The sequence below is a fragment of the Drosophila navojoa genome, chromosome X (assembly GCF_054131105.1).
Source record: "Drosophila navojoa isolate 15081-1374.11 chromosome X, UAZ_NAV_1.0, whole genome shotgun sequence".
NCBI lineage: Eukaryota > Metazoa > Arthropoda > Insecta > Diptera > Drosophilidae > Drosophila > Drosophila navojoa.
This window is the reverse complement of record NC_142895.1, coordinates 26,293,901-26,314,646: the sequence shown is the minus strand read 5'-3', so window position 1 is coordinate 26,314,646 and position 20,746 is coordinate 26,293,901. Positions and strand designations below refer to the sequence as shown.

General features: G+C 41.2%; 2 protein-coding genes and 1 long non-coding RNA gene across 7 annotated transcripts in view; 2 read left to right on the top strand and 1 right to left on the bottom strand.

Annotated features, from left to right (window-relative positions):
- The window catches only part of LOC149090753 (uncharacterized), a 45,579-nt gene extending 41,799 nt beyond the window's left edge, over positions 1–3,780 (top strand). The window contains exon 2 of the long non-coding RNA XR_016197580.1: positions 3,741–3,780. This is a non-coding gene — a long non-coding RNA (uncharacterized LOC149090753). The remainder of the gene's footprint in view (positions 1–3,740) is intronic.
- Positions 1–20,746, bottom strand: part of Sh (Potassium voltage-gated channel protein Shaker) — a 165,296-nt gene that overhangs the window by 126,563 nt on the left and 17,987 nt on the right. The gene's annotated exons all lie outside the window — the stretch shown is intronic.
- LOC115564098 (uncharacterized) lies at positions 15,226–20,231 on the top strand. Of its 3 annotated transcripts, none has more exons than XM_030388012.2 (16): positions 15,226–15,414; positions 15,865–16,417; positions 16,939–17,069; positions 17,150–17,737; positions 17,806–17,943; positions 18,002–18,148; positions 18,206–18,334; positions 18,393–18,567; positions 18,620–18,735; positions 18,805–18,913; positions 18,973–19,064; positions 19,134–19,354; positions 19,411–19,507; positions 19,581–19,723; positions 19,799–20,035; positions 20,097–20,231. In XM_030388012.2, the coding sequence occupies exons 2-16, from the start codon at positions 15,909–15,911 to the stop codon at positions 20,178–20,180; spliced, it is 2,916 nt and encodes a 971-aa protein (XP_030243872.1). In that variant the 5' UTR covers positions 15,226–15,414; positions 15,865–15,908; the 3' UTR covers positions 20,181–20,231. The 3 variants fall into 3 exon arrangements, with proteins under 3 accessions (XP_030243872.1, XP_089120112.1, XP_030243874.1); XM_089263986.1 differs by having other exon boundaries at positions 15,351–15,418; XM_030388014.2 differs by lacking the exon at positions 15,226–15,414 and having other exon boundaries at positions 15,662–16,417; positions 17,153–17,737.

Genomic DNA, 20,746 nt, shown 5'->3' with positions numbered 1-20,746 from the left:
CAGAAATTCAAGCCAACTGCAACTGAATGTAGGCGCGATGGGCTAGAGAAAGATGTAGGCGTGGCGGCAATTGCTTTGGCAACATTTGCTGCTTACCTTGGCGCTTGGCTTAAGCTGCCGTGCGTCGTCGTGATGTGGGCCATGCAGGCGATCCATTAACTTACTCCGCTGCGTTCCACTGGGTCAGATCTACACATGTACATATATATATATATGTAAGTATGTACATAAACACATATACATATATATATGTATTAGTTTATATACACAGTGTTGGTCCTATGTACAGCGGGGTTATATATATGTATATATATACATATCTACAGATCTAGGCTGTTTTATGACATACACACACAGAAACACACCCATACACACACTCGCACACACACACACACACACGCACATATATGTATATACTTGCAGAGCTGTACATAAATACATTTAATATGTTACGTATACGTAATATGGTTATTGCTGTGGTTGATATTCTCGTTGTTGTTGCTGCTGCCGCTGCTGCTGCTGCTGCTGTGTCTAGCTGGGCATATATTTATGGAGCAGACATATAGACAGACGCCGCAATGTATATATTTATTTATATTCAAATTCAGATGACAAAAGAAATGAAACGAAACGAAACAATTTTCTTTCTTTAGTTTTTTTTTTCTTATTTTATTTGTTATTTTTTTCACGAGCTGCAGACGCGGGTCGACGGCGGCAACATTTGTCGCACACATTTTTCACATATTCAACAACAACAAGAGCAACAACAAGAGCAACTCATGAATTCCACACGACAGCGAAGCTGTATGAAAGACGACAACGTGCACAGGCTGACACAGGCAGTGAGTGAGAGAGAGAGAGAGGGAGAGAGAGAGAGAGAGGGGTGTGTGTGTGTGTGGAGAGTGGGGAACTAGTGTGCGTGTAGGTGGGGTGCGGTAGGTGTGAGGGTAGGGGCGGGGGCGTGTGTAGCGAGCGCGACGTCATTGGCGACACTTTTTCACATCATTTACTTTTGGGCTTAATTGCCGCCAGCTGTAGGCATTGGACAAAACACTGCACGCACCGTGAGGCCAGCCGGGAGACACAGGAATTTGGTCACAAGAAAAAAAAAGGTGGAGAAAATGTGGAGAATGCCGAATCGGAGCGAAGAACGCGCACTGGAAAGATTTCGCTCAACGGATTGCGGATTGTGAAGGCAAGTGCGAAGCGTTCACCGGCGTGCGAGTTACTGAAGATCGCCAGCGACGGCAGCGGCAGTGGCAGCGGCAGCAGCGGCGGCAGCAGCAGCTGTGATGCCAGCGGCGACAGCAACAGCGGAGGCAGCAGCAACGAACGGACTACGGACTAAATAGTAGACCAGGAGAAGGCGCTGGCAAAGGCAAAGGCGAGAATATAGAAGACGCCGTTGCTGCTGAGCAAATCCAGCGCAGATCACTCATGTCTGTGCGTATGTGTGTGCGTGTGTGTGTGTGTGTGTACGCTCTTTGCACGCAAATTGTTTTGCAACAGTTAACGTCAAACCGGCCAAAATTGCTCAGCAGCGCGTTCATGCGGCGCACGATTACAAGATCGAGGAAAAGGAAGGAAAGGAACTAAAAACATGAGTATGCTGCGAGAGGGCTGGCAGAGAGAGAGAGAGGGAGACATGGAGAGTGAGCTAGAGAACGATGGTGAACGAAATGAAAGAATAAGAAGTAGACATAATGAGACAGAATAAATAAAAATAATGATAAAAGAACGAGGAATAAGCTAATATGAGAGAAAGAGAGCCAGAAAGAGAGAGAGCACGAGCGGGAGCGAAATCGGGTGAGCAAGAGATAGTAAGAGCGATAGGGAAAGAGGGGAGAGGAAGAGAAAAAAATAGAGACATACAGCAAATGAGAGTGAGAGAGCCGGAGAGAGAGAGAGCGAGAGAGGGAGAAAGAGTGAGAAGGTCAGGAACAGAGAGAGAATAAGGGAGGCAGAGATAGAGAGAGAAGAAGAGGGACGAAGCGAAATATAAAAATAAATAGAGAAATAGAATAGAAAGAAAGTCAAAGTCAAAGGTTAAACAGAGAGCGGAGAGCTTTGGAGAGAAAAAAGAGTATTACAGGAAAAGTGAGAAACATTGAGTAAATGCGAGAGATGGAGATAGAAAGAGTAAGGCAATCATATAAACAGAAAACATTTAATAATAAATAATGATGAAAGCCCTCTTACATCGATTGATATAGAGTGTACCGTTACTAGTCCAACTAGAATCGTAAACAATGATATTAAGGTGAGCAGGGAGAAGAATTGGGTAGAATAAGGGCAGCTCTACGCCATATATACTATTTTCACATCATAATAGTACTAGTATCTACGATCTTCTAATATATCAAGCTCGTATTACTGCTATATGAATTGATTCGATCAATTCGATTCGATTACATTATGGCGATAGCAAAGGTTTGTGTAAACAAATGAAAGCGCAGATAAAAATTTGCTATTCATGTTCATCCAGTCTATAAATCCTCCCAGATATTATCGTATTCGAATCATCATCGTATCAGAATGAGCGAATGACTTTGCTTTTGCTCTTCGTGAAATGTCAGCCCGTGTAAACGAAAGCAGCGTTTGCTGAGCTCCAACCTTGTCATTCCATCTCGAATTGCAGTTCAACTGCATTGGGCCAGGAAGGCCTCGGCCTTGTCGCTTAAGTGCTCAGAAAACGCACAGTTGAGCAAATGAAATCAAAATGCTTAGCATGAAACGGACATTGACGAAAGTTTCGCCGATCTATTCTAGACAACAGCTGCTATTATCAAAACACGATCACAATATAATAGACTTTATACACTTTTCAATTGATTGACATATTTGTTGCTCAAGTCAATATACATATATAATATATATATATACATATAGGTAGCATCATCATTAGTCATCCGACTGAAATATTTTTGATTTCCTCAATTATTCAAGAATTACAGGAAATATGCCAAAGAGCTCGAAGAGTAATCTAGTTGAGATTGCCCGACTAGGACATACCCAGCAAACCATATCTTACGTAACTTTTATACTTTCCCAACTCCTTAGCATGAGTCGAAGCAGAATCTGATTTATCTCATGAACGCATAAAAATTTATTCTTAATTTTGACTTAAACTTCAACTACGCTTGGAGATAAAAGGAATTTTAGGATTGTCGAATTCGAACATTAGATTAGATTCAATATTAGACGAAAACCATTTCAAAAGTTAAGAACTGGAACTGGGGCATTCGCATTTTCATGGAGCTTTGCACATAAGGAAGACATTATTCCTTCCTCACACGTTTTAATAGAAAACTATTAAAATTATAGACAAAAGTCTATGGTTTATTTAAAGAAAAATCTATAGATATTGCAATAACTAATATGCATACATATATGAATATATGTACATACGAATCTATGTAGTATAAGTGCAATTGACCCCGTTCTCTGATTAATGACTCAGTAAATTGTTTGTTTTTCTGTTTCCGCCAATGCCCTCTATCTTTCGATTCCCCAATTCACCTAAAACTCTTAAGCTGCTAGAGAGTTGATTTATTCAGATCTATAATCTTATATGTTCTTATGTCAAAATATCTCTATCATCTTAAAAGAATATTATTAATATTTCAAGTATTAACGAATAAACAGAATATATTGACTATTTAATTTGACATAAAGTTTTTAAATACAGTCGAATCTTAAGTCGTTCCCAATAATTCTCGATAATTTGAATTTCTGTGTAGATAAAAAAAAAAAAAAAAAAAAAAAAAAAAAAAAAGAATATTTATAAAACTCAACGGTCCGTTGAACGAAGAGTTTCCAAAGGGTATTTTCAAGTCGTTCACCACACAGTGGAAAAGAGTTCCCTTGGATTATTATTATTATTTTTTTAAGTTATTTAAGCGATTCGGGCGACACTTTGACAACTCATTTAGCGAGCACTGCGATGGGCTAGCCACACATACATAGATATGCACAGATACATTCATGCATAGACTTTTGTCACGTATTTGTTTGGCTGAATGGGGAATTCATCGAGCGCACAAATTGGAAAACTATCGATTAGACAAAGTTATGCGAACTGGCAAATGAGTAAAGTTGAATGCAAACATCTGCTTAGGCAAAAGTTGGCCAAAAATTATATATAAATTGCAGATACCATGCATATACATACGGTTGGGTGAGGGGGGCAATCGGGGGTGGCAGGCAGATCTCGCATGGCAAATGACGCAAAAAACAATTAGAGAAATTCGCGAAATGCATAAATTTCTGCACTATTTACTTTTTTTTTCGATGGTATATGGTTAATTTATCGTATCTGTTTTGGATGCAAACGTCAATGGATGAGAGAGAGAGAGAGAGTGAGAGTGAGATAGAGAGAGTGAGATTGGGGCAATAGTTGAGTACTTCCAGCTAAATCTTTTAGCATATTTTTGTTTTCATGAGTTATTAATGCGTTTTATAGCCCAAAAACAATAACAACAGCAACAGCAAGAGGCCTAAGTGGAAGAAGAGGAAGCAGCAGCAGCAGCAGCCAGCAAACGAGCGACCTTCACTCGCATTTTCCATTCCATTCCATTCCACATTCAATTTCAATTTCAATTTCAATTTCCCACTCGCTGGCTGCGCGAACGCCCATTGCGTAAATGCTGCTCAGATACTTTGGCTGCGGCCGCAGAGATACGCAGATACATCCATCTATCTGCGGATCGATCTATCTATCATCTGATGGCTACGCAGCGCAGAGCTGTTGCCTTGCTTTCGTCAATTGTCGACAATATCGCTTTATTTGTTTCAAAAGCCAAACAACGAAAAAAAAAAAAAACAAAAAGCCAAAAGCAAAAAACAAAAATAAAAAACAAAAAACAAAAACTGCGAAGCAATTTTCAAATAATTTTAATGCATTTTCATTCTCAAGCATCGCCGATTGATTTGCTGTTGATTTTTGCCAGAAAAGTGATTTAAGCCAAACAAGAAGTATACCCATTGGGCATGGCTATGCAGGGTATGATGATTTTGTATGAAGCAGGCGTAGAATAGTCCATGAATCATGCATACATCTATATTTTGCTGATCAGCTCAAAATGCGACAAAAGCTAGAAGAGTGACATTCATATAAGCAAAGTAAATGTTAGTCAGTTCATATTGGACTTTCTTGGGCTATCGATAAAAATCGATATATCAAACGCAATGTGTTCCAATCATTGACATAAATGGAGACAGGAAATTTTGACTATAGATTAAAATATATACTAATAAGAATAAAAAATAATATCCGTGGATCATGCCATCTCCTTGTAGTCGATAAAAATCGATAAAAGTGTGTTTTTAAGCATGCCTGAATAGCCTAACAATAAAAATTATGGAGTTGCGGTAGTTTTCACATCTATTTGTTGAAAATATATATTAAATTGTTCTCTAATATTTGAATTTACGACTTACATAAATATATAGAGCATATACATAATATAGTAGTACATTTGTATATGAGTATATTTATATAAGCTAAAGATCTGGAACATTTTTTAAAGATATGTGGGATCAATAAGCGATTTATGAATATTATTGAATATTATTAGGTATTATGATTAGGTATTATACAGACTTTAAAATATATGCATATTTTTCTTTGGGTTTGGTATATACATATAAGTATGTATGTATGTACATGTTTATATGTACATACTTATGCCCATAAAATTCAATTTCAACATATATCTAGAGCCAAAATCATGCAATTAAGCCAGAATGACTATCTGTAGAGTATTTGAATTAGATGAGTATATGTATATACATATAAGTATATATATGTGCATAGAGCCACACACACACACTCAGCAAACAAACAGCTCTGCACCCGGAACTCAGGGTATTCGCTAGTCAGGCACACAGCCGCGTTTTCCTGACGGGGGCGCTATCACGGCGGGGGCATGGCCTTTGGGGCAACGAGCTGTTGATGGGTGCGAATGGATCAGTTGCAGTGCCCAGCACAGCTCTAGGCCAAGACAGGGGGCGAAAGTGGGCGGGGTCGCCGAACAACAAAGTGTTTACACAATTCGCCCCGATATTCATGTTTAATTGAGTCATTTTGGCACTTGAATTGCTTATTTGTTATTTGTTATTTGTTTGTTCGACAAGTGTATTTCGCCCCATTGATGGATCGATAGAATCTGCGCACTTGATTGATGCACCCAGCATGGCAGGTGCAACAACTTTCGCTTCTGCCAACATTCGTGCCCCAACAGAGTCACGAAATGAAATAGATTTGCGGCGAGTTGCTACTATAGATGCACATAAGGGTGTGTTTGGCCTATGATGTGTATCTCTTTGTCCCCTCAACATTTTGCATATAAGACTAGAAAGACACTTCGGTAACACCTATATATCACCTATCTCTAAGGTGAATATTCATTTAATTTTGTGTGACGTCAGCACTGACACAATAGCCCTTATATCACAGCAGCGTAAGAAGGGAGGAACAATAAAAGCCAGGAGGCGTGGCTGAGCTGAACGGAATTGCTATAGCAACATTACCAAGCAACATGCTGCAGAGCAAACACGATAGCAACACTGTTTGCCTAGCAACATTCTATAGCAATATTTGCTTAGCAACATGTTCAAGGAGCTGTGAAAAATTGTGTAAGAGCCAAATGTCTCTAGCCGTCTCTAAGCAACATGCGGAACGGGCACGTAACTTTTCAAAAACAACATTTTAGCCATAGCAACTGCATATGTATGTATACATTGCTGTGCATAGCCTTAGCAACATTTTGCTTTAGCAACATGTCAACAGATCTAAGCAGCATTATCTAAGCAACATTGGCTGACACCAATAGCTCAGTAATATGCAACTTATTCCAAATTATTTTTAAGCAAAAAATATATAATAAATATACCAAATCAATCAATCAATTACAGCATTCTATAGGAGTAGCTCAATCAATCAATCAACTGTATATTGATCTCACTACGCACAGTAATTCTAACAAATCTTTGCTACGCATGCAGCACATATCGCAACCTTTAGCCTAGACACAAACCGCATTATGCTCGTTTTCGCTCTAGTGTGTGGGGAGGACTAAAGAGATTCAAGTACTCACCTGCAAAGAGAAGAGAACATGAGAGAGATGGCATTAGTCAAGAGGCGATGTCAAAAGTTGAGTTGAGGCTGAGCGCTGACGTCACACACACAGCTTAAGCGCGTGACCTCGTTTCAAGTTCGTCGGCGAAATGCGAAACTTGAGCGTCAGCAAAGTTCAAGGGACATTGACACATGCACTTGGATAGTGGGGCAACTGTGACGTCGGCAGTAGCTTTAATGGCAAAAGCACTCGATCGGCCGCGCAGCTTTTAATGACGTCGACGAGCTTGCAAAGCGTCTGGCCCCTGTTACGTCACGTTAGCTGCAGCGCCCTCTGTGCGAAAGCTGCATGCAAGCAACGAAAGCTGCGCAAGTTTCGCCCGCTTTTCGAACTTCCAGCGGCTGTTGGCTTTTTCGAAATTTCAACAAGTTTCGCTGCGCACCCTGCAGACAGACGTCGGCGTCGACGACAACGCCAGCGTCGTCGTCAGCGGCGAAGCATGTGTTGCTCTGTAGCAGCAGCGAGCACGTGCTTGCTGTTCGGCTCGTTGCGATTCGCCATTCGCCTCGTTGCGCTTCGGCCCGACTCGGCTGCGCTCGGCTGCTGCGGCAGTTTTTAAGACACTCATGCGCTGCGTCTCAGCCAGCTGCGTGTCTTCAGCTTGTCTCTCTGCCCATACGAGTGTGTGCGCCCAAGTATATGTATGTATGTGTGCGTGTGTGTGTGTGTTCATTCCCAGCAATGAAAAAAATGCTGCACTGCCGGCACGGGCTGCTGTGTGCGCTACGTGCCACACTTGAAACTTATCAGTTCCCAATGCCAGCCCCTCGCCAGCTTCCTCTTCCTCTTCCCAGTTAGGTTCTTCTCTTCTTTTCTTTTCTTTTTCATGTTTTATTGTCTGCTGCCGAAACTCTTGATCCGTCAAAGGACTTCAGCTAACGCCCTATTCCCCCAACCCCCCACTCCCCCTCTTCCGATTGACTCCCCGTCTCCTGCTCCCGCACACTTCACATTCCTGTGCGTTATTGAACAGCAGCCGCAGCCGCAGCAGCGACGCCGGCGTCGCCCTCATAAATATGCAAAGAAAATGCAAACGAACTAAACGAGTCGAAAAGCGGAAAAAAGAATAAAACAAGAAAATCGAGAGAAAAACGGTGAAAAAAAAAAAACAGAATTGAAAGAAAAGCGAGCTAAAATGTCGAAATTTCAATAGCCGAGGAACAAGTCCTGGCTGAGACTGAGGCGTGGCAAGCAGGGCGTGTGAATATTTAACTTGTTCAATTGCCACGCCCACAGCGGCAATTAGGGCAATTTAACAAGAAAATGTCGGCAAACGAAAACGAAGTCACAAATGCCACGAGCGAAATTTCTTTGTGTCGCGTTTCCCTCACTCGTTTCAACCCCTTCTTCCCCATCAGCTTTTAATTGAAGCCTGCAGCCAGAGAATGCAGTCCAGCCACATCCTTTGGCTCCACTAAGTACCTTTCATTTCGGCTCGAGATCTGAGCTGAGCGATAACACAAGCAATCCTAATGCAATTTAAACGTTTTTCAATGCTCAGAGAGTAGGGCATATATATACTGTATATACTATATGTATATAGGGATAAGTATTTAAATTGTACTTTAACTAAATATGAATGCATCTCTTCAACTTCTACCATTGCTGATGATGGAAGCATATAACAGGCGCATCCTTCACCAAACAAAATAATGCATCTAGCTAAAAGAATTGATTCCAGCCAGCTCATTGAGCCTAGGAAATATATCTAAATATATCTAAATAGCCTCCATTGGATGGCACTGTTGTTAGTCTGAGCTGTGATCTATAATCTGCTCTAGCAAACTATTGTAAACCCAATCTAGGCCTGTGGCTCCGAGTTATGGGAAGCATCAATAACATCGATACTATACCCGATACCCTATGTATATTCGATACAATTTTATACTGAGAGAGAGAGAGAGAAAGAGAGAGAGACAGAGAGAAAGAGAGATCTCATCGTACTATCTGAATCGGTTCAGTTTTAGATTGTCCCGACGAATCAATTCACGTCTTTCTTAGGACCAAGTTGATATAGTATAAGTATTTATCGATAAGAAGCAAATAGCGTGACTTATCGACAGAACATGTTAAATGAACTGGACAGAGTTCATGTGAAACGTAATCAGAAGGTCATAAATTCATAAGCTCATTCGAAAATTAATTTAAAAAAAAAAAAAAACGAATTTGTAAACCGAATATGACTGAAATAAGTTGACTGATTTCTATTTCTCATAGCTAATAAGTCAGGAACAAGCTCAAGACATTTAATTCATCTCCAAGCGGAGCTCATGGCATGAAAAGGTTGTTGATGATGCGATAAGGCTATTATTGAAATACTCTGAAGTAATTCAGCTGGATTGATTCAAATACAAGTCAACTACTGCAGCAGCTCGTCTCTGGCCTAGGCCATGCTTGAAACTAAAATTAATTGAAAACTTCTGCCGTTGAGCAACTCGACTCAAGTTTCTCGAGTGCAGCAATAAAAACAAATGCAGAAACAAACGAAAAAAAAAAAAAACAAACAAAACAAAATTTAAAAAAATATTGCAAAAAGTCTCCAGCGACATTTTCAATTTCATTTTTTGTTTGGCTCAGATGCAAAATGTTGTTTGCCTCTTCCTTCTTCTTCTTCTTCTTCTTGTTCTTGTTCTTTAACTTCCACTTCCATTGCTGCGCTCATAAAAGCAGTTGAAAGTGCGCCTGGCAGAGTCGTAAAATCCTTTAGTTAATTTCATCGCACATGCAATATTGTAGCCCGGGACTGCTCGTGACCCCGTTGACTCATGCTAAAGCATCCCCATACAAATATTTTAAAGCATTAACAGCCTAGTCCTTAAAGCGATTATACACCTACCTAAGCAATTAGATAGATTCATAATGTCTCAAGTAGATGTAAAGCAATATCAACAAGACTCTCGATATGAGCACCTCTTGTATGTATTTACAGCATATCTTTTGACCGACTACACGATCTCGATAACTGTTTAGCGATCTCGATAAATGTTGATCGATCTCGATAAGTGTTGATCGATCTCGATAATTGTTTGTCGATCTCGATAACTGTTTTGCGATCTCGATAAATGTTGATCGATCTCGATGACTGTTGATCGATCTCGATAACTGTTGATCGATCTCGATAACTGTTGATCGATCTCGATAATTGTTTATCGATCTCGATAACTGTTTATCGATCTCGATAACTGTTTATCGATCTCGATGACTGTTTATCGATCTCGATATAAATACCCTGTAAGTTGTCATGTTTTGAGCATAAGCATCCAGACATAGCACCTAGGTTACCGTTACCTTGTCCTATGAGCTGGCCAAAAAGAAGAATCTGCTCTCAGAATGGGCATGGCAAATTGAGAATAACTGGATTTTCTAGAGTATTAACCTAAATTTTTAATTAGGTTCAGCAAGTACTCAATATCTTCTAGTCTATCAATTTCGACAACTGCAACTATAGTAGAGTTAAGTACAGAGCACACTATTTGTGGGTTTCCTTAAAATATGTTTAACAATATCCATTACACAGCTTAACTTATTTTTGGTAAATTTTGTAAGATAGTGTATCCTTATATGAATCATTCTGCTATGCCTTAGCCCAAAGCACACACGTATATTGAGCAAATGAGTCTACAGTTCATTCTATTTTAAGTACTTAAATGGAAATAATGGCACTTATATAGACAATATGCGTCCACTCTATCAGTGTCTATATCTATATATACTGTATATAGTCTATCTATGATCATTATCTTTGAAGATTACTCGACTGTGTTGTAAATACTTTTTACTATGCAGTTCAATTTATTGTCTAGCCAATTACTCACATTGATAACCTTTTTCACTCTTTCAGTTGAGTGATACAATATTTATCCCTCACTCAATATAAACAGCAACAGTCAAGAAATCACTTTCACAGGATATCTCTTAAGCTGTCACTCTTTTTAGCCTGGTCAGGGTATATTTTAGTCATGCCCTCCCTTAAGTACTTCTTAGTCTATAGAGAACCCGTGTCTAGCCTTTGACAATAACTAAACATAAACCTTATTGACATTCATTTGACTTTTCTGCCGAGTGAAATATGGAGAATGTGAAGCATATGAAAATCTTTTTCATTTTATTTTCACTTTCTTATTGTAAGTCTTTTTGAAGGTACGCAAAGCAAGCGCAACAATTGCAAATTTATTTACACAACCAAAATTGATTACATATATATAAATCTGCTATTTGTCTGTGGAAAGATTCAATCTGCTCTAGCCACGCCCCTAATCTCATCTGCTGCCATTGCTGTTGTTTAAAAGCAGCTCAAAGGCAAGAGCAACATCTTGACATTTTGATTTATTTTGCTAGAGACTGTTGCTGCTGCTGCTGTTGCTGCTGCTGCTGTTGCTGCGGCTTGTTGCTGCGGCTTGTTGCTCGGCATAAACATAATCGGCTTATTGGCATTGCCCTGGCGGACTTGAATCCAGTTGAAAGCTGATTTCGTTGCCAAATAGCTGACACAGTTGTTGCTGCTGCCACAGATATTGTTACTGTGGCTGTTGCTGTTGCTGTTGCTGCTGCAGCTGTTGCTGCTTACCTTATCGCCATGGTAGCCTCTGTCCTGCGGCTTAGCCGGCTACCGCCTGCTGCATGCCCCCACTCCATGGCCTAAGAAGCTGCTCGAGTGTTTATGTAACTAAAAATCAAATGAATTGCCATTGTTGCCACTACAATTGTTGCTGCTGCTGCTGTTGGCATTGCTCTTGGTGTTAGTGTTGTCGCAGATCTAACGAGCTCGTTACGGCTCATTGACTCCGGCCGTGCTTTCTGTGTGCATCGCAGACTAATGGAAATTGAATTCACAAACCGATTTGCCTCCACAAATGCAAATGAAGTGCAAACTACTTACAGAAGCTGGGGGCGTGGCGCCGTGTGGGCGGACCGAGCAATTGTGCTCGACTTGCCACCTGAATTGCAAAGCCAACGTAAAATAACAAAAAGAAAAAGAAAAGAAAAAACAATTCTCAAAGTGTCAGCCGTCTGAATTTCCTCTGCGCCTCCTCTCCCCTCCCCACCCCACCTTCATCTACATCATCGCCTCCAGCGTCATCATCTACTTCATGTTCATCATTGCCAGTTGAAACAACAGCTCCGACAGTTCCTACCTTACTTTTTGTGCCTATGCAAACAATCGAGGATTGTGAAGAGCTTGAACAAATCTGAATGCCCACTTGAACGTAGCTGAAGTCTAACAAGGCTAACAAAAGGAAAACAATGGAGTGAAAAACAGTTTGAAGTTGAGATTTGTGCAGCGAGTTTATATCTCAACGATTTAAGTCACAGAATCAGCTTTAAATTACGATTACAATGGACTCCGAGAGAAAGTTTTGGAGTAAACAGACAATAAAAGATGCGTTTAAAGAGCTGAGGGCGAACTTCATGTTTAATATACATTTAATTCATGTACAGACACAAAGTGAGGGAAAAAAAACACGAAAACTTTTGCTTAATATACGAACACATATAAAATTAATCATCATATAATATAAATTCAGAGTAGAAACAATTCAGAAAATAATGATTAACAATTAATTGCAAAATAAGAAAAGTGATTATCAATTCTCTAATTAACCATGGCTTACGATACGTACCCTAAAATTTATGTGTTTGGCCAGTGAAAAAATCCCCATTAATTAGCAATTAAAGCTCTAAAGTAGGAATTATTTTGAAAGTATCGTATCGATGATATTTTAAGTTGTCAAAATTCAAAATTCAATATTCAAAATATCTACATATCAATATTTTTTAATTTTTTTTTTTTTGACTTTCTTTCCACAATAAATTTATTATCCGTTCATAAAAACAAGAATAATAAGAAGAAGCATTTTTTATTTAAATGATAAAGACCTCTTAACTCTTAACGCCTTCTTTAATGTGTTACCACTTGTTTCTATTACTTTAAGGCACAAATTACATTTGGCTAATCTAAATAAAAACAGGATACTACGTTTTCATTATATTCAACTTTCCCTGCTGATTCACGCATTACGAGTCACCCGCGAAAATATATCTAGAAATATTGCAAAATATTCGATATTTGGGCAATAAGATTTCGATCTAAATATATTTTTTGTTGAAGAAAATATCTCTATCTTGATATTTTGATATATTTTCAACAACCCTACTTTAAAGTTAAAGAACAAGATGATTTTCAATATTCCCCGATTAGATATGGCTCAATCTCTATCGGACAGTTTAATAACAGCTATTCAAGAACTTATTTCCAATAACATTTTTTGCGAGACGTTTTATTCTTATAGCCGTAGATACATAGTAATATATTGACCCCAGAGGTAACTAATTTGAAATAAACTCGGAGTTATCAGTACAAAGGTTTCAACCGTTTCTATTTGAACGCAATTTCGTTTATTACAAACTACAATAAAAAAACAAACTTTGTGTATTTCAAAATACAATTCACAAATTATGATGTATTCGAAAATAGAACAACACTCAGCAACCAAAACAAGTCTAGCCTTTAATAATATTATACCGAAAGCATCAAATTTGAATTTTCTTCAAGTTTACTCAAGTGGAATTACTCTATCCTACTGGAAAATAATGTTGTACAATGCAAACTGGGCTAGAATTGGCAATGGATTCAATATTAGAAGCGCTATCTATGTTGAATTTTCTATTCTAAATATTCATTGACTTCGCTAGCTATTTGGCATTTTTATTATATAATTATTGTTATCCTTTTCGTTTAAGCAGAACGAATGAATTAGAGCCAAAGCATAAGTGTTTAGCATTTTCTTTTTAAATTCAGAGCAGTAAATCTGCAGTCTATATCTCGAATATTCTGGTATATAAAAACCGCTTAAAGGAAAGTCAAATTAATTAATTATAAAAAAATAAATTAACAAAAATATTTATTATTTTCAATGGACTTCAATGAGTCGGCAAAGCGTTTCAGGGATCATTTTATGTTTTTCAATATATTTCATTACTAAAGTCAGTTTTAATATTTTTTATATATAGAATCATTTTGAATAGTGCATACACTTTAAACAGATAAAAACTTTCTAGAACTTTAGGATATTTACGAATGAATGACAGGAGGAATATTCCAGAATTTGCAACATTGCAAAACGAGAGAAAAAACTATAGAATATACACTGAAGTACATGTAAAATACATATATACACACATGACATATGTATGTATATGTATATATGCACGTATGTAAATATTCTCCCTACATAAAAAATATAAAATAAAATAAAATAACTATTTATCCTAGTATCATGGAGAAGAACTTGAAATATCTAAATAGAATCATAAATATTTAGCTGAATGCAAATGCAAATGCGTCAAAATAGAAGAATATAAATTGGATTGAATTGGATTGAATTGGATTGACAGTTGCAGCATGATAAATGGCAGACGAGTCGAGGCTCTGAGCTGTGAGTAGTCATCTGATTGGGGCATTGATGCTCTCGCTTTCATACTTGTTGAGGACATGTATATATATATATATAGTTTGTGGGTCGAGAGAGCAACACACGATTTGCCCATTCAGATGTTTCGAAAGCAAACAAAGCCGAAGAAGAAGAATCGGAACATGTGCGTCCTTTTTTTCTGTTTTTGTTTTTCGTTACTGTCAGAGTGCCCCCTCCCCCCTCGTGCCAGCCAGCCCCCGCCGACACGGGCGCCAAGCAGCGCTCCTGCAGTGTTGTGGCATGCAACAGGACGCATGCGTCTGCCTGGCCGAGTAAGGTAAATAAAGGCGCTCTGGTCACATTGTCGTCCTCTATTCCCCACTGAAAGCTGTTGCTCGACCTGCCAGACGTTTCTATTACGCTTTATTCAACTTTTATTTCATGCAGCACAAAAATAAATAAAATCGAATAAAGTTTATATCAGTTGCCGCTCGCTCAGCTCGCGTGCCTTGACTCTCTTGGAGTTGCGAATGTGCTTGGCTCTCTCATAAAAACAAAAAGTAAACCCCACACACACACACATACAGTGAGAGCGATACACACACACACACATACACACACAGAGCGTCCGCTTGCCGGCGAAATGGAAAATTGTCGCACACAAAATTTTTAGTCGGAAATTAGACGCCAACGCGTTCGCAACTCAGAGCGCGCACACCTCTCTCTGTCTCTCTCTCTCTCACTCACTCACTCACTCACTCAGTCTGTCGTCTGTCTCTAACTCTGTCGCTCTCACACACACTCTCGCTCGCCACAGTGTGGCCAGCAAGTGTTAAAAAGTTGTCAAACGCAGCGGATCGAACGTATGTATATATATCGAGATATATATACACGTACATATATATATGTATACATGTATATATATATATATATGTGTGTGTGTATATCGTCGCAGTTTGTCAACAAACATGCAGCGGAAATTAACGCAGAACTTGTGACTTTTATACTAGTTCCGCCCCGGGCAGTAAAAAATAAAACAACAACAACAAACAACTATTGACTCGAGTGTCTGGACAGAGAGCAAAAATAAGAAAAATAAGAAAAATAAGAAGAAGAGCAAGGCACATCAAAAATTAATATAAAGCCTTTTCGATTTGAATACTTAAAATCGTGTCGAGAGCTCGTATAAATAGAGCGCGCCCACTTGAATGGTCTAAAAATACGAGCGAGTGGTTCATTTGACACATCTACATATTTATCTATTAATTTATCTCTGCTTTATCCAACGGCTGCACTCGCGCCGCATAAATCAGGAGAGCCGTTTCAATTGAGCCGATCGAACAGGTGCCCGCCAAACATGCTGCTGGCCGTTAATCAGAGCGTGAGCAACTCAAAGAAGCGACGCGACGCAGAGGCGACAGGCGAAGCGGCGACATCACAGAGCAGCGCCTCCAGGGAGCTGACAGATTCCAGCACGCAGCTGGTGGCCAACATGCTGCTGCCGGATGAGGCGAGCGGCATGGACATGGCCGGCGTCTGCCAGGGCTGCCAGCACCGTCAGCGGCAGAGCTCTAAGCCGGCTGGCTGCAAGTGCAGCTGCAACTGCGTCAACAAACTGGACGCCCCGCCGCCCACGTCCCTTGTGCTCGTCTATTTGTATCTGGGCGCACTTACTCTGATGCTGGCCACACTGTCGATACTGTTTTACACGTACACCCAGGCGGGCGAGGAGTCGCGGACCGTGGACGTGCATCAGCGTCAGCGGGAGCAGCGGAGCGAGTTCCAGGACGAGCTGATGCGCTCGGAGCACATTCTGCGCGCCATGGTCACCCAGATCATGGAAAGGGACTATCCCACGGCGGCGAGGTGCGTTTACTATAGTCAAGTTCTAGTTCCTGTTCGATATACCATTTTCTCTATTCATTGTAGCTCCGCCTAATTTTTAGTTTTCTTATTGCTAGTTCCAGTTCCAGCTTAAAACTATCGCTAAAGTTCCATTTCACATAGCTCCAATACCAAGCTCCAGTATGAGATACTACCAGAAAGCATTGATAATAGATTTGGTTGATGATTTTGGGCTAAATCAAATTCAATTCCATTTTCAGTTTTCATTAATGCGATTTACTCATTTGTTTCTGAATGAAACACTCTTCGTTTCTTTAAGATATTAACATTTACAAGATGTGTTACAAAACTAGTTCCAGCTCGAAGTTTCCCTGACTTTCAATAGAAAGATCTTTGCTAGATTTGAATTATAACTTCAGCTTTCGCTCTCATAGCTAGATATGAACAATTAAATTTGAAGCTCACCTAATTCCTTTCATCTATAATTCCCATATGCAATCCAACTTTAGTTTATCTATACTTATATCCCATTGCTCTTGCAGTCCAACAACAGCGCAGCCGATCAGCATTGTGCGTAACGAGCGGAAGATGAACAACAATTTCATTAGCCAATTTCCAGTGGAGAAACGCTTTCGCAGAGACATCGCCTCGTCGTCTCCCGCCTCGATGCATGGTAAGTCAAACAGTGCCGGAACTAGTTCAGTCCAGTTCAATGCCGGAACCAGTTGATCTACATATTATATGTACTTGAAGCAGATCCATTGATTGAGTTCTTCAATCCCAATCACCGCAAGGCTCTGGAGGAGCAAGACACAGAGATACGCAAGCGAACGGGTCTGAAAGGAGCGGCCCCCGGCGGGGATGAATGGATCTATTTGAATACGTATTGCCGTGTGCCCGAGAAGATTATCACGGGCTTTTGCAAGGGCACGCAGGAGTACTGCCCGCCAGCCCCACCTGGTCCGATGGGCCCAGTAGGACCCAAAGGACCCACCGGCAATCCCGGCCTGCCGGGCATACCCGGTCCCAAAGGGAATCGCGGAGACGTCGGCCTGCCGGGCGCACCAGGCGTCGACGGTGTGGGCCAGCAGGGAGCACCGGGTCCTCGTGGCCCCAAGGGCGATCCTGGAGCAGTGGGCCGCGCCGGTCTGGATGGCCGAGACGGCGTACCCGGTGAGCCGGGCTTGGATGGAGTGCCGGGTCGAGCCGGAGCCGACGGCAAAAACGGTCTACCCGGGCGCGATGGAAAGGATGGTCTGAATGGTAAAGACGGCAAGGATGGCATGTCCATAACGGGTCCAAAGGGTGCTCAAGGTCCACCCGGTGAACGAGGACTGAAGGGTAAGTGAGGACTGCATTAGCTTTCGGTTACTTCAACCTCCCCTTCTCCCACGCTCTCGCGCTCACAGGCATAGCGGGTCCACGCGGACGTCCAGGCAAGCCGGGCACCAACGGCACACCCGGAGTGCCTGGCATCAACACCTGGAAGATGCAGTACCCCAATGGCAGCGCCTCCAATGAGCTGCTCATACCACCTTCCATCACAGGTGAGTTAACCCTGAGAACTGTGCGTTTCCCTTGAGCTAAGATCTACTCTAACGGCAGACGTCAATGCGCCCAACTTCCGACGCAATGTCATCGTCGAGGAGGGCAAGACGCTCAACATGAGCTGCTCGGCAACGGGCAACCCACCGCCCCAGGTGGAGTGGCGTCGCGACGATGGACGCACCATCAATGTGAACGGCATCGAGCGTGAGTAGAAAATGTCTGCTCTGAGAGGTAATTTCTGATAAGTCTGCCTTGCGATAGTAAGCTCCATTAGCGGACAGTATCTCAAGTTCGGCAACATTACGCGACATCAAATGGCTGCCTACACCTGCTATGCCAACAATGGCATTGCGCCCGTGGCCAACGCCACGTTCCTGGTAGAGGTGCACTGTGAGTAGCAAAGGAAACCGACTCGAGCAGCTTTGTAACCCCTTCTCCTTCATGGCAGTTGCGCCGATGATATCTGTGTACCGGCAAATGATCTATGCAGAGTACCAGAGCAGCGCCACCCTGGAGTGCCAGGTCGAAGCCTTCCCGGAGGCCATACGGTACTGGGAGCGGGCCTACGATGGCAAAATACTGGACCCAAGTGATAAGTATCGCATTGAGTCCTATCCAGATGGGTAAGTCACCCTCTCATTCATAACTAACATACAACTAAATATTTCCCTACAGCTTTAAGACCTCCATGCGCTTGACCATTAGCAATCTACGCAAGGACGACTTCGGCTACTATCACTGCGTGGCACGCAATGAGCTAAATGCAACAATGGTTAATTTTGAAATAGCTCGTAAGTTCGATTCCTCAAATATGCCTTCAGATGAGTGGTTAATGAATGCCTTTTTTTTGGTATTTACAGCTCAGGATCCAAACAGTGAAATACCCTATGTGGGCAACAATGTCAAGGTCTATGGACAGCGGCCGCCCGAAAGCGAGTGTCCCGTTTGTGATCAGTGCCCAGACCCTAGGTGAGTACTGTTACCTCCTTTCCCGATATGCCAATCAAACGTCATCGTCTGCCTTATAGCTTGTATCAATGCAAGGATTCCATACTCAACAACTTTGAGATACAGCCGACAGGCAATCGCAGCTACCCGGGCTTGCCGAAGCGTGTGAAGAGTAAGTTTCTAATAGAGCCTACGAATTGGACTGACATCCGCTATAACATATCCTCTCCTTTGCTCACAGCCTGTTATCTGTATGCAGTGGGTAAGCCAGTTTTCCACAAGGTGGTGAATGAGAAATATGGCTCATGGCTGCGCGACCCAGCGCCAAGAGAAGTCGATCGGGAGAAGACCTTTGTGACCAACGAAAATGATGCCTATAATCTATTCGAGTTCTCCACGCGCACGCAATATCGAGTGAACAGTGTGCCCAGGCACAAGTACGAAATATCTGAGGGTTTTCAAGTAAGTCTATGATATAATATGAGCGAATCGATTCTATAGAACAAGTCAATTCCTAGGGCAATGCGCACGTCGTCTACAACGGTTCGTTCTACTACCAACAGAAGAACTCCGATTTGGTCGTCAAACTGGACTTGACGACCTCCAAGAAGATAAGTGAGTGACTCTCCTCTGCTTATCAGATTTGTATATGCGATGATAGCTACATACATATATGAAACTCTTTCAGGCGTACAGTTGCCATACTCGGGAATAGCGACTGGCAATCGACTCTACGCAACAGACTATAACTATATGGACTTTAACGTGGATGAAGTCGGTCTTTGGGTGATTTACAGCACGCTCGATTCGAACAATACTCTGGTGGCTAAGGTAAATCTCTCTCCCTCTCTATCGCCCACTCTGTCTGTGTCCGTCTCTACATATATGTCGCGTCTATTTTTGTAGCTGGATGCCGAGACGCTGCGCATGCAGTATAATTTTAATATAACACTTGATCATAAACAATTCGGCGAAATGTTTATTGTCTGCGGCAATTTGTATGCCATCGATTCGGGCACCGATAAAAATACCCAGATACGCTACGTTGTCGATCTCTACAAGGGCAAGCTGCTCAACGCGAATCTGCCCTTCTCGAATCCGTTCAGCTATACGACGACAGTCGGCTATAATCCCCTCACAGTGGTAAGAGTCTTGCCCTCTTCTTGTCTGGGCCCATGCTAAGAGCTCTCTATTTTATTTTCAGGAATTATACTCTTGGGACAAGGGTAACGCACTCACATATCCTATACGCTATAACGAACATCGTCTAGTTACAGATAATATCTAAGTCCAATGTTTACTAAAAATAAATACAAATTGTTCTTTTTTTTACCACATATATTTGTCATTGATTATCTTAATTAGCGTGTCAATTTGGTTGGGTTAGGTTAGGCAATGCTTGCTTTGCTATTGTCTAAGCTATGCGGAGATAACGGAAAGTTACTTTATATGTACATATGAAATTTTACAGTTTCTCGACAGTGACTGAGATGAACTAGAGGTACAATAGAGTCGATTAGACCTAACGAAGCTTTCGAATCATTAAAGTTGAGTCGCTGCAAGTGCTACAGGCAGAAACTCTTCCAGCTAAAGGCTAGCGAGCCCGGCTAAGTATAGAGACTGCAGAAACATATTTCATAATAAATCTTCAACTCTTGGAAGTTGGCATGGAAATTTGAGGTGGACTAGAGCTTAAAGCTAAGAGCAATAAAGTTAAGTGAGAGCAATTGGAAATTGAGACAGAGCAAACTTGAGTTTAAATATGTTATAGGCTAGACCATCTTTTAAAATGAATATATCACATATTAGATATGCCAACATAAAAGGCAAGAAACGTTAATTTTTCTCAACACT